This window comes from Perca flavescens, chromosome 12 (genome assembly GCF_004354835.1).
Source record: "Perca flavescens isolate YP-PL-M2 chromosome 12, PFLA_1.0, whole genome shotgun sequence".
In the NCBI taxonomy this organism is placed as follows: Eukaryota; Metazoa; Chordata; class Actinopteri; order Perciformes; family Percidae; genus Perca; species Perca flavescens.
This window is the reverse complement of record NC_041342.1, coordinates 5,524,627-5,536,665: the sequence shown is the minus strand read 5'-3', so window position 1 is coordinate 5,536,665 and position 12,039 is coordinate 5,524,627. Positions and strand designations below refer to the sequence as shown.

At 43.4% G+C, this 12,039-nt stretch overlaps 1 protein-coding gene across 1 annotated transcript in view; it reads right to left on the bottom strand.

The window, feature by feature from the left end:
• LOC114565792 (potassium/sodium hyperpolarization-activated cyclic nucleotide-gated channel 2) overlaps positions 1-9,458 on the bottom strand; it is a 28,596-nt gene extending 19,138 nt beyond the window's left edge. Inside the window, exons 1-3 of the mRNA XM_028594042.1 lie at positions 8,646-9,458; positions 5,735-6,158; positions 3,346-3,507 (exon numbers count right to left, since the gene is read on the bottom strand). Of these exons, the coding sequence (XP_028449843.1) occupies positions 3,346-3,507; positions 5,735-6,158; positions 8,646-9,229 (1,170 nt within the window). The 5' untranslated portion in view covers positions 9,230-9,458. The remainder of the gene's footprint in view (positions 1-3,345; positions 3,508-5,734; positions 6,159-8,645) is intronic.
• Positions 9,459-12,039: the final 2,581 nt, after the last annotated feature.

The following is a 12,039-nucleotide window of genomic DNA, read 5'->3' as shown; positions in this document are numbered from 1 at the left end:
TGTCTCTGTGATGTGGCTACAGTAAGGGATGGGTACACTCACAGTTGTAATTACAGAGTTGAAACTATTCACCCTGTGTTTGTCAGTTAGTGCTGCTGTCACTATTATTACCCAGTCGCCTCCACTGATGCAGCAAGGCTCTGCCACCGAACCGCAATCTACCATGGAGATTAACTATGTAGCTGACTAGGCTGCATAAAGTGAATGCTAAATATAAACTTAACCAAATGATGGATGGTAGTTGGGGTGCACTGCAAAAACAACCTATATGTTCCCTGAGGTATTACAAGTTTGACTGACTCTAATTACCGGTTGGTGGATGACATCCAGAGTTGTTTTGGATGTGTTAGGGTTAACGCCCTCCATGGTTCCTGCCTCTGGCCCCCACACCACCAGTGCCACTGTAGGGTGCAACGCATGATGGATGGCCGGGCTGCAACACAATGGCTAATGTTACAAGTTGTCAGCCACTCAATAGGGGGGCGGTCTCAGGTGGCTGGATGCTGCCTGTACAATGCCAGAGCAGCCCTTTAGTTTGAGAGTGACGGCTCTCTGGAGACTGACTGTCTTTGATTTTACAGAGATAAAGAGCAATGGAGGAGTCAGAGGCCTGACAGCCCCAAACTTCATCATCCTGGACTTCAAACTCGGCACTGCACACAGCACAAGGTTGTCCTCTTGAGAGTCATGTAAGTTTATAAAAGCAGAACTATTCAAGATGTCTTAGCTAAGGTTGTTGTGCTTGAGGTGCTTGATAGGGAAGGTCAGCATGGTTTATATAATTTTTTCACCCCATACATGAAATATAAGAAAGACCACATTAATAGTTGAGAGTAAAGCTGCATATGAGCATATTGATATTTATAATATGATGATGCAACTATGCACTTAGAATCCTGTTGAAGTGTCCAAGATGGACCAGGGCTAGCCATTTGTTTGTGACGAGTAATGTTCCCACCTTCCATGCTGTGCTGAGGAATTTTATGTACAGATTCATGTGCCGATTAACAGAGTCAAAGAATACAATTTTAACTGCCTTAACCAACGCTGCACTTAGTGATACCAGATATACCTCCCAACTCTGGAAACACTGGAACACCCATCTGTACCTGTTTTAATTAGTGTGCATAGCTTTTTGTATGTATGTATGTTGTGTATGTTCCCTTTATGTAATATGTGGTAGTCAGTATGTCTGTATGTCTTTATGTTTGTGTGTTTGTGTGTACCCCTCTTTTAATATGTTATGTGTACTTTTTTTATCTGGACCTTGAGTCTGTAAATAAATACATTTAATAAATTATTGATTTATTAAACAAATATTTAAAAAATCCTCAGTGCCCAAGATGACGTCTTGAATTTGTTTAGTTTGTCTGACCAAAAGTCCCAAACCCCAACATTTTCACTTCACAATAAGTTAGAACTGAGAAAAGCATCAAATCATCATCAATGGAAGAGCAGGAACAAATGACTGTTGGCTGAAGCGATGAATCGATTATCAAATTATTTGCTGATTAATTTTCTGTCAGTCAACTTAATGATTAATCGACTAACCATTTCAGCTCTAATTACATCAACATATCTTTTAGCTTTACTATTTCTAAAGAAAATACATGGATACCAGGACTCAGTATTTGCTTTGCTTTGTTACATTCAGAGTTGTGTGTGTGGGTGTATTTCCGGGAAGCAAAATAGGGCGCTCTACCAGGTGAGCTACCCAGGCGCCTAGGTACATGTATCTTAAATGTTGTCTTTTTTTATTATATTAGATATTACACTGCAGTAATGTAAATCTACTTTCTGTACTGGATTTTAAAGATGAGTGATATAAATAGTAGATGTCTGACAGAGATCATGTCACCATCAGCTAATTTTGATTAAATATCACATGAAAGCACCATTTATCAAACCCAAAATATCCCCACCTTATTAATACTGAGAGCCTAAAACTGCAATATGTCCGATTCTGACACATTAAACAAAGACAAACTGCTTCCCTTTCACCAACATGAAAGAGAGGACATCCATTTTCATCACCTCATTAACTTGTTTAAACCCAAATTACTTTTGTACAGCAATAAACACAAGTGCCACTGCTGTCATCGTGGAAATACCTCACATCTGAAACTTACAAGTAGTTGTGGCAGACCCTGACAATGTCTGGGAGGGGGACCCAATCTGTTTAAAACCCCATTTGGACCTGTGCCTCATGTCTGGGTTAGTGTGGTCTTCCTTCACTCAGTAAAATGCTCACAGACAGGACCTATAAACAACCAGCTTTTATCTCTCTGAGAGAGACATGGTAACAAAGAGCCCAGCTGCCAGGCCATATCCCTCCCATCCCTCTGTTTTCCCCTTTTATCTTTCCTGTCATCACCCCACCATGATGAAGAGGAGGCACGAGGGGATATTAGAGGTGTGCTTAAATCTCTTCTTTTTCACAGCTTCTTCATTGGTATCCTACAGTTGTTTTGTCTGGCACACCGGCTAAATGCTACTGCAGAGGGCAGTGATAGGAGTAATTTTCCTAATATGTTGGAGAGAAATACTGACTTTTCCTCCTGATTCAGTAATAGCATAATTGCAGCAAACATGACTTAGGATAATAATGGTTCCCTGAATAGTGCACTGCACTGTTTTTAAAATGGACCATCCAAATGACAGTGTATATATAGGCCTAACTATCGCTGCTAACGTAGAGGACCCATTTTTAGCCACGCTAGCAGCATAGCTTGAGGGATGAAAATGTGGGTCCACCATTTTGGTTCAGACTGAATACATAAATGAATGAATATCTTAACAACTGTTGTTTGGATTCATTGTTATGAAATGTTGGATCCATGGTCTTCAGAGGATGAAGCAAACTGACTAGTGCCAGGTCACACTTTAATGTTTGGTAAGTACCTGTAAAACTAATGACTAGTGATGTTTAATATTAAATAAGAAATTGAATGCCAACACACCAAACTAAGATAGTGAACGTGTTAGACATTATAAATGCTAAACATCAGCATGTTAGCATTAACACTGTGAGCTAGTTAGCTAGTGTGGCTGTAGACTCTTGTTCCAATGACCAGAACCTATATTTATTACTGCATACACTGTAAAGGAAGACTTGAAGCACTATGGTTCCTGTTTTAGTAAAGACAAGAAAGAGTTTATCATGGCCACAAAATATTGATTGACATTCTGCCCAAAATAATTTATGGCGGTCACAAACTTCAATCAATATTCTGTAACCAACGTTAGCTCCTTCCCAATCAACTCAGAATAAAAAATGCAAATCCAGTTCTGGCTGGGGGGATATGTGCAACTTGGTATGTGCAGACATGATTCCCTGTCACATACCTCCATCTTGTTGAGGGACACCCAGCAGTCTGAGGGGAAGTCCTGCAGCATGGGAACCAGGAACTGTAGGCAGCCGTCCCAGTGACACAGCAGCAGCATCATACCAATCAGGTTAAAGATCCGCATCACTGCACTAGCCAGGTCATAGGTCATATGGAAGATCTGGAGCAAGACAATAAGACAGGGAGGGGAGTTTAAACTGGGCTGATACATGCAGAGATAGAGAATATGTTGGATTTTGGGATATGAACTCAGGGAATATGGCTTTCATAACTTTGTCAAACACTCAAATTCACTTCCCAGTGGCAGGACTGACTTCCCACTCTGCTCCACAGTCTCCCGTGGATTATACCAAGTTTGATTAATGAGTAGGGGGGACAGGTTCCCATCAGTTGCACATCAAACACAGCAGGAGCAGGCAAGACATTTGTTACACAGAGACACATGACATCAATCAGAGGCTCAAACATGCACACAGAGTCCAGTCACAAACACAAAACACTCACGCAAGCCTGCAGGCACACTGATACACTAACAACACTGACAGACATGCCAACACGTACAGATACACACATTCAAACACACAGTGATGGACAGGGACCATCATGATCCTTAACAACTGATAGTCTGTTGTCTCACACATCAATCATTCTGAGTCACTGGACAGTCACTTAAGCCAATCATCTATCACCCGACTGACTTCAAGAAACCACCCTTTGTTGGTGCTTAGTAGTTGAATTTAATACCACAATAACCTTTATACAGTTTAAATATGTAGAAATTGCAAATTTTTCATAGTAAAAGATGTAGAAAGGTCTGATAAATGGGTCACTTCTGTGATATTCTGTGATGGGAGTGATGAGGAATGAGGAGGGCTGATCTTTCTAAATAACGCTTTAACCTTTACAGGGGTTTCACTGTCAGTTTTTATCAATCAGCAACTGACAAATAGAGTAATTTGTCATCACTGAGGATGGATGAGAGAAACTACTGTATAACGTACACAGTCGTGTTGTGCAGGCTGACAGCTCGAAGAAAGTTACAGGAACTAAAAGAAACTTCTTGGATTTTCAAAATAAATTATGACAGATAATGTCAAACAGACTGGGCTGTTGATACTGGGTATTTCCTGTGTCAGTGTCTCACTCTCCACCACATCTCTGCTCTCATTCTCCATGCATGCCAAGTATCACTTCCCATCATGCACCACTGTGTGTGTGTGTGTGTGCGCATCACATCATATCTTCATAAATCCAATTATCCAAAGGTCAAGTTAGCAGCCGAGCCCCACTGCACTGCTCACCACTGCAAAATGCCAACACCAGGCTGCCCATTCTAGCATAAGCGAAAAGTCGAGTGATCTCGTAACATTGTTGGACCTCTTGTCTCCCAGGCTGCTTTACTTCATTTGAGAATGAATTCCGATAGAGAGGTTGGAGCAGGGCCCCGACAAAGTGCATCCCTCACAGAGCAAATAAAAGCTAATTGGCCAGGAAGGGCAGGACTGGGCCATTAAGTTCAGTCCACTAGACTAGGGCTGTGCAATTAATGAAATTTTGACCGTGATTTCGGCTCGATGTTGGTAATCGAGAAAAACAATTATTTCACACATTACGTTTTGCAAGTAAATTCTTATTTAGCCTTGTGTTCTGGAATGGAGAAAAAAAAGTTCAACGGGTTAAAGTATTAAAGGAAATATCACAGTTCAAGGTGTTTTCACTGTTGATTTGTTTAACTGTTTCACTGTCTTTTAAGTTCAATAAATGCAACATCTTTACAAAAGTCAATGAGTAATTGACTAATTGTGATTATGAATTTTTCCATAATCGAGCAGCCCTAGCGGAACTACCTAGCATCAGCACCCATCTTCAAATCCAAAGCCATTCAAGACTCAGAGGAAATTCCAGCTTACCTAACCTCTCCGATACCTTTAAATGAACAATTAGTGACATATATAATCACAGTGAACAGCCCCCTAGTGCTGAATATTATCATCACCCTCTACCCCACCTGCTCTTCCTCTGGCACCTTAATTGATTAACTGTGTTTTCCCTGATAATAGGCTGCTTATTAGACCGCCTGATGCCGCCTGTGGGACTACCAGGTCAGACAGGGAGACAGAGGTGTGTGTGTGTGGGGGGGGGTGGCGGGGGGGTGGCAGGTGAGAAAATTAATATCTAGCCTCCAGGCGGAGGGAAGCAGGCCGCTCGGAGCAAACCTAGAGGCAGATTGTTGGTTTGGTCACGAGCCAACATCAGCATATTGGAGGTAAAGCAATGACCTTTCATCACAGACTAGATTGGGTGTTTCTTCCTCTGTGGCTCAGAGTTGTGTGATTAGAGTTGATATAATATTTACTGAGGGACAGTCATGAAACGTATGCTCTTACCTCTTCCCATTGGTGAATGTAGCGTATTAATCTGGAGAGCCTCAACAGCCTCAGAAGACTTAGGATCTTGGTAAAGCGGACAATCCGCAGGGCCCGAGCAGTCTTGTACACCTCCGAATCGATCCCTTTCTCCACTATGAGGAATATGTAATCCACTGGGATGGAGGAGACAAAGTCCACAATGAACCAAGTTTTTAAGTACTTTTTCTTAATGGTTTTAGGGTCCAAAATGATGTCTGAGTTGTCCTCAATGATGATTCCAGTGCGAAAGTTGAGCACCAGGTCCATGAGGAAGAAGGTGTCGGAGACCACGTTGAAGATGATCCAGGGCGTAGTGGTCTCCTCCTTAAAGAAGGTGATGCCCACGGGGATGATGATCAGGTTGCCCACCATAAAGAGTAGCATTGTGAAATCCCAGTAGAACCTAGCAGGTGTGTGTGTGTGTGTGTGTGTGTGTGTGTGTGTGTGTGTGTGTGTGTGTGTGTGTGTGTGTGTGTAGGGAAGAAAAGACAATGATAGAGTCAGTCGAAAGGGAGCTGCAGTGGAAAGCTGATAGGCACAAGAGACTTCTTAACTCAAGTTGGCAAAGTGTAAACGAAGTGCAGGAGCTACCCTTTGTCTGCCTGAACATGCAGAAAGTAATTAGATGCTTTCTTTTTCCAAGGTTCACATGCTGTATTATTTAGTCATGAGCAATTTCTCCATGCATTCTATAGTCGTATAATGCAACAAAATGAATCGTATGGTGTCTCTGCTAATGGCTGATGATTCATGGTTCATTTTCTGAACTATGGTAGGTTTTCTAATCTATGACTGACTGAAGTGAAGGTGCTCTTCAGGCTGCATTTTCAAGGTTTAAATGATGGAAGCAACTTTCAACCCGCTTTTAAACCCTTCTGTTTTGTTGACAATGGCTTGTCACTACCCCAATACTGTATGTGTAAAATATATAATGATAATTTCAAAATATTTACCAATTTATTGTCTTTTTTTCATTTCTTCTGATCATGTCAAAACTTATTATGTACCAAGGTATGAAAGAGATTTTTTTTTCCATTGCCAAGGACTGAGCTCGAACATTTTATGAAGGTGACAAAAATGGAAATTCAATAAAACATTGAACTATTTGATGTTTTCTAGAATGTATTGGCATATGTTATATATTACATAGTATCCTTCATAGTGATGTTACTTATGTTTGAGGTAAATTAGACCTTTCGTTAACAAACTATTATGAAAAGAACTCCAAGAATATGCATAAAAAGTGCTGTCAACACAAATCATAGGTATTGAGCATATGCATTGTTTTACAGCCAGGGTCTCTGAGACCCCAAACAAAAGTAAGTTTCTTACATTTTCTGTAGCACAATTAGGTTCATACTCAAGTCTCATACAATTGGGAAAAGCCCTATAATATTAAGCTGATAAAACATCTTAAGTAGCCTATGTTTCTTGATCTGGTAAAGGGAGCCAGGGTCTCCAGGACCCTATCGGTTTCATTTATCACGCTGCATTTGGAACTCTTTTCGACCTTGTAGTACACATAGATACCAATAAGGCGTGTGTCATGCTATTTACTGCCAGCGGTGATGTGTCAGTTTATTGAATGGGACAGCGAGTAAAAGTAGTGATGTTTGAGCCCGTCAGAGGAAGCTCTGCAGGACAGGTGCAGCGCTGAGTCATTACACTGCGACTTATGCAACAAGCTCTGACTCCTCCACTTCACGGTAATAACAATAACCGCCCCGATGAGAATGTTTAAAGCAACTTTGCTGCTTTAACTATGCATTCATTAGCATAAGAATTACGAAGGGGGCAGCTACAGATTCACATCGTGGGAGCTTGCACGGTAAAAAAAAATGTATGCAAAGTGGCCTGTAGTCAAATAACATCCCTGCTGTTGAAAACATGTCTCAAGTTTAATATGAATGGCGCTGTGAGGGGGGGGTTGAAGGTAACGCTCAAACGCGCGAGACGACTTCAAATTAGACGGGAGCTGTCCACTCCTTGTGGTGCTGAAACCAAGCAGCCCAGCCGAGAGAAAAACCTGCTGATTATCTGACCCAAATGCAATTCAGCGACTGATGCATGTCGAGAGAAAAAAAAGGCTTGCAGGCTAATTTATCAAGCCAGAGTAACGAAGAGCCTTATTGGGTCGTAGATTTCTCTAAATATTTGTGTGACAAAATAGCTGCTGAATGTCCACTTGGGTTATAGGTGTTTCAGCTGTGATAAACAGAGCGTATCCGTCATTGAAATGCAGGATCCGGGGAGTTGTACAGGCCGATATGTCTCCAGTGAGCATGCTTGAGCTTTTCGCACACTTGGCTCAAGGTGACATTCCATTACTGAGTGCATCGCATACACACACACACACACATACACACACAGGCATAGCCTACATCCTGTCAGCACGGCTCTTGTCGCAGAGCATAGCTTACAACCAATATTAGCCAGATCTTTGAAAAATAATGGCATTTTAAATAAACCCGAATTAGCGTCAGAGAGCTGTCCTCTTTGTTAAATGTGAGCGTGCTGCAACGAAAAGTCGAGATGTGTTAGCAGGCCGAGCTTGTTGAGCATCCCAGACATGCTACTGTACATGCAGACTGGAATAGGATTTGTTTACAACCTTGAAAGGACACTCTTTGCTTAACTCCATTTGCCTGACAACAGGTTGTTTGGGGGATTAATGGCAGCACGTTTCAATGCATCGATTCCAATCTCTACAGATTCAAATCATAAGGGATGAAACGATAAATCAGCAGCCTAGCCTTGAACAATACCCATGCATGTGTCCCATGGAGTCACAGTGGTTACTCACTATAGAGTAAGTTGTAGCTGACAATGTGGACCCATATGGGCCCCCCATGACTTTCAACGTGCAACCAATGGCAGCCCCGGCTCTTACCTGAAATCGCTGTAAGGGTGGATAATCCAATTTCCAGCTGATTTTACCCTCTCCTGCTCTCTCTCAACTGCTTTTTGACTACCATACATGCGTAAGGAGAATTTGTTAACTCCGGGCTGCAGCATATTACTAAACTGCCGCTGCATGAAGGTTGTTTGGCTGCCCCGAGGCTCCGCATCCTCGGCCGGCACAATTGGCGGTCCATCCTCCGACTTCAGGAAAGTGACAGAGTTCCTGGGCTGCTGGGTCTGAGTCTGAGTCGGGCCGTGCAGCGAAGACGAGGCTTTCCGGCTTGGTGCGTTAGAGAAGGACACCCTGGAGTCCTTTTTCTCGGGGACACCGCTTGACACGGGGGTAGTGCCGGGGTTTGCGCTCTCTCCTCCGTGCCCCCCGGACATGGACCCGCCTGGTGTGATCGAGCCGTCCATGCTGGCGGTGGTCGAGTTACGTGCTCCTCGCTTGGTGCTCCCTCCGTCCTCGGCCCTCCCCGACCCTCCTGTCTGCTTCTCCTGCTTGGAGATGATTGAGCGCAGGCTCCCGGTACCCGAGTCCCTCCTGCATTCTCCGTTTTTGTTGCATTTCATGCTGGAAATTGGAGCGACGCTTTTGCGACCATCACCCGCTGTCGCGTTTAAAACCTCTACCGCGACCGCTGACGCTGACGCCTCCGCCCCAGATGCTCTGCTGGTCTCGCCGCGATGGGCAGCATCGCCCGGACAAGGTGTCTGGGTCTCGGTAGGTCTGGAGGCAGCAGTGGGCCGTGGAGCGGCAGGAGCGTCCTCTGTGTGCGTGTGGCAGGGCTCCTTGTTTGAGTTTCTCCTGGAACCCGAGGACGCGGCTCCCCCTCCTGGCGTAAAGTTCTTCATCCTGATACTGCCGCCGCCGCCTCCTCCTCCTCCTCCGCCTCCACCTCCGCCGCTGCCGCTCCCCCCGGCTCGGCGCAACCGCGGATGCTGAAACTTGGACTCCTCTTCTCCGTCCTCCGTCTCGTCCATCACGATGTTGCTGGCCGCACCGGGCTGCTTACCGCTCGGTGCGCCGGAAGAACCGGACTCCAGACAGTTCTGGGCGCTGTTGCTTCTTGTGCATTTAGACGCGGAAGCCTTTGGTGCGCTGATATGGCTGCATCCACTGCCGTCCACCGCCTTCTTTTTCATGGTGGCAGCAGACGCCGGTGGTACCTCATTCCTGTCCATGACATTGAGCATATCAAATGTTGTCTCCAATTATCTTTGGAGAAAACCAATCAGAGACAGAGGGGAGATGGAGCGAAGAAGAGAGAGGGAGAGAGAAAGGAGAGCGTGACAGAGGGACAGAGGGAGGGGTGGACGTGACTTCTTTGCAAACTGCGCTTTTACTTTGACTAGTCATTGTGTCAAAGACGCTCAAGCATCAACCTAATTGAGCCCTTTGACTGTGTGTCAAATATCATTACACTGAATGGGCTTATGCCGCTGCTAATTCAACTCAAGCTGCTTGCAGCTGAGGCCTCGCAGTCATGACCTAAAGCTTGAATTGCCTCAAGTAGCTCTTTGAAAATTATCACTTGAAATATATGCTTAATATGTTGCCAATCGCGGTATCCAACATCAAAAGTTGAATCACCACGTGTTAATGAAATCTCAAATGATGTCATATGTTTTAGAAGGTGCTTTCAATGACAACCTCCCTGAACGGATATTGCCCATAGTTGGTGTTTAGCGCGGCCTAGGGGCCAAACACGGGTAGCGCGGTAGTTAGAAGACAAATGTTTAACGTTATGTGACTCTGACACTTAACAGAAATGTCAAACTTTGTGGTCAGAAAGTAACAGAACATGTCTTCTCAAAGATGCCTGATCCTTTGGGTGCTTGTGGCTGGGTATAATCCCCTGAGGGAACACAATGTACCCTTCTACTTCTTACAAGGTACATTTTTGCTTTACCTTGAAGTCTGGTCTTGTTATTTTAGAGTAGAGTTGGCCGATACCATTTTTTGCTTCCCGATACTGATTCCGATACCTGAACTTGCGTATTGGCCGATACCGAGTACCGATCCGATACTAGTGTGTCATATATTTTATTATGTTTTAACAACTGTAGGCTATACTACTATCCCAGTATGGATGTGATATTATTTCTCTTTGTTGTTCGGCCTGGCTCAGGTTAAACTCTTTGTGAAACATGAACAAATACAAACAATGAATTTTATTATCCAGTTTGACAGTCAGTTATAACGGAAAAAGAACATAAATAAACTACTTTAAAGTAGATTTTCTTTAGGGCTTTATTACGTGGTATCGGATCGGTGCATAAACTCCAGTACTTCCCGATACCGATACGAGCGTTTTAGGCAGTATTGGTACCAGTATTGGTATCGGAACATCTCTAGTTTAGAGGATCAGATCACAGTCCAAAGGTTTATGTGCAACCATTTGTACTGGTGGTTTGATACTGTGCGTTTTTACCCCTTAGGGTTATTTTTCTAAAAGTGTGAGTAAGGAAAAACACCAAAGGGAGCACTGAGGAGTATTCAATCAGGTATTCATGTCAGCTCAGTCAGCTACATAATTCGTGCAGGTACCTGTAACAAGGGTCAACAAATACAGCAGAGGTATTCATGTGCACACAGGGACAGAAGGATGCTGTTGCAGTCAGATACAGGTTCAGCATCACTGATGGGACTATTTGGTGCTCTGGTTTAAACTGTATGGTAGGAGCATATAAAAGCGGCTGGTTCCAAATGCCTAGTGCAGTAATTACATTTTCATTAGCATCTCCGTTGGAAGGAATCACACTAATACAGTGTTTTAATCTAACAAAGTAATACGTTGTTAGTATATAGAATAGGCATGTTGCCAATGGCCAAAGCTACAGAACATTACACAAACACATTCAGGATACGGGCCATGATAATCGAGTGCTTTGTCACTTGAGAAGTAGTTAGCCTATATTTTTTTTAGTCTAATTTTAGTCACAGGCAGTATGTAAAGGATCGCTTGGTTTTACACACAAATGCTCACGCAGGTTTGCTCAATAATAGCACTATAACTGGTTCCAATCACTAAATTTACCCATCATCCCGGTTTAAAAAAAATAATTAAATAAACTTTTGAGTTAGTGTAGAATTTTCTTCCTACACATTTCTTACCTTTTGACATCAGTGCTGGGAAGCCATAAGCGTCATCACTCTCTCCCCCTCCCCTCTTCTTTCACTTTGTCTCCCTCTCTCTGCCATCCTCGCACCACTTTATTAGACTGCAGCTGCACCAAGGTTCACTCTAATCCTGGTGAGGTGATGCAGTAGTGTGAAACTCTCAAAGCATCTATGACAAATGACAGGGACCAAGAAGATGCAGAGATTCCCTAAAATGGCAATAACATTAAAAGAAAGTTCATTCCAGACAAGTAGATAA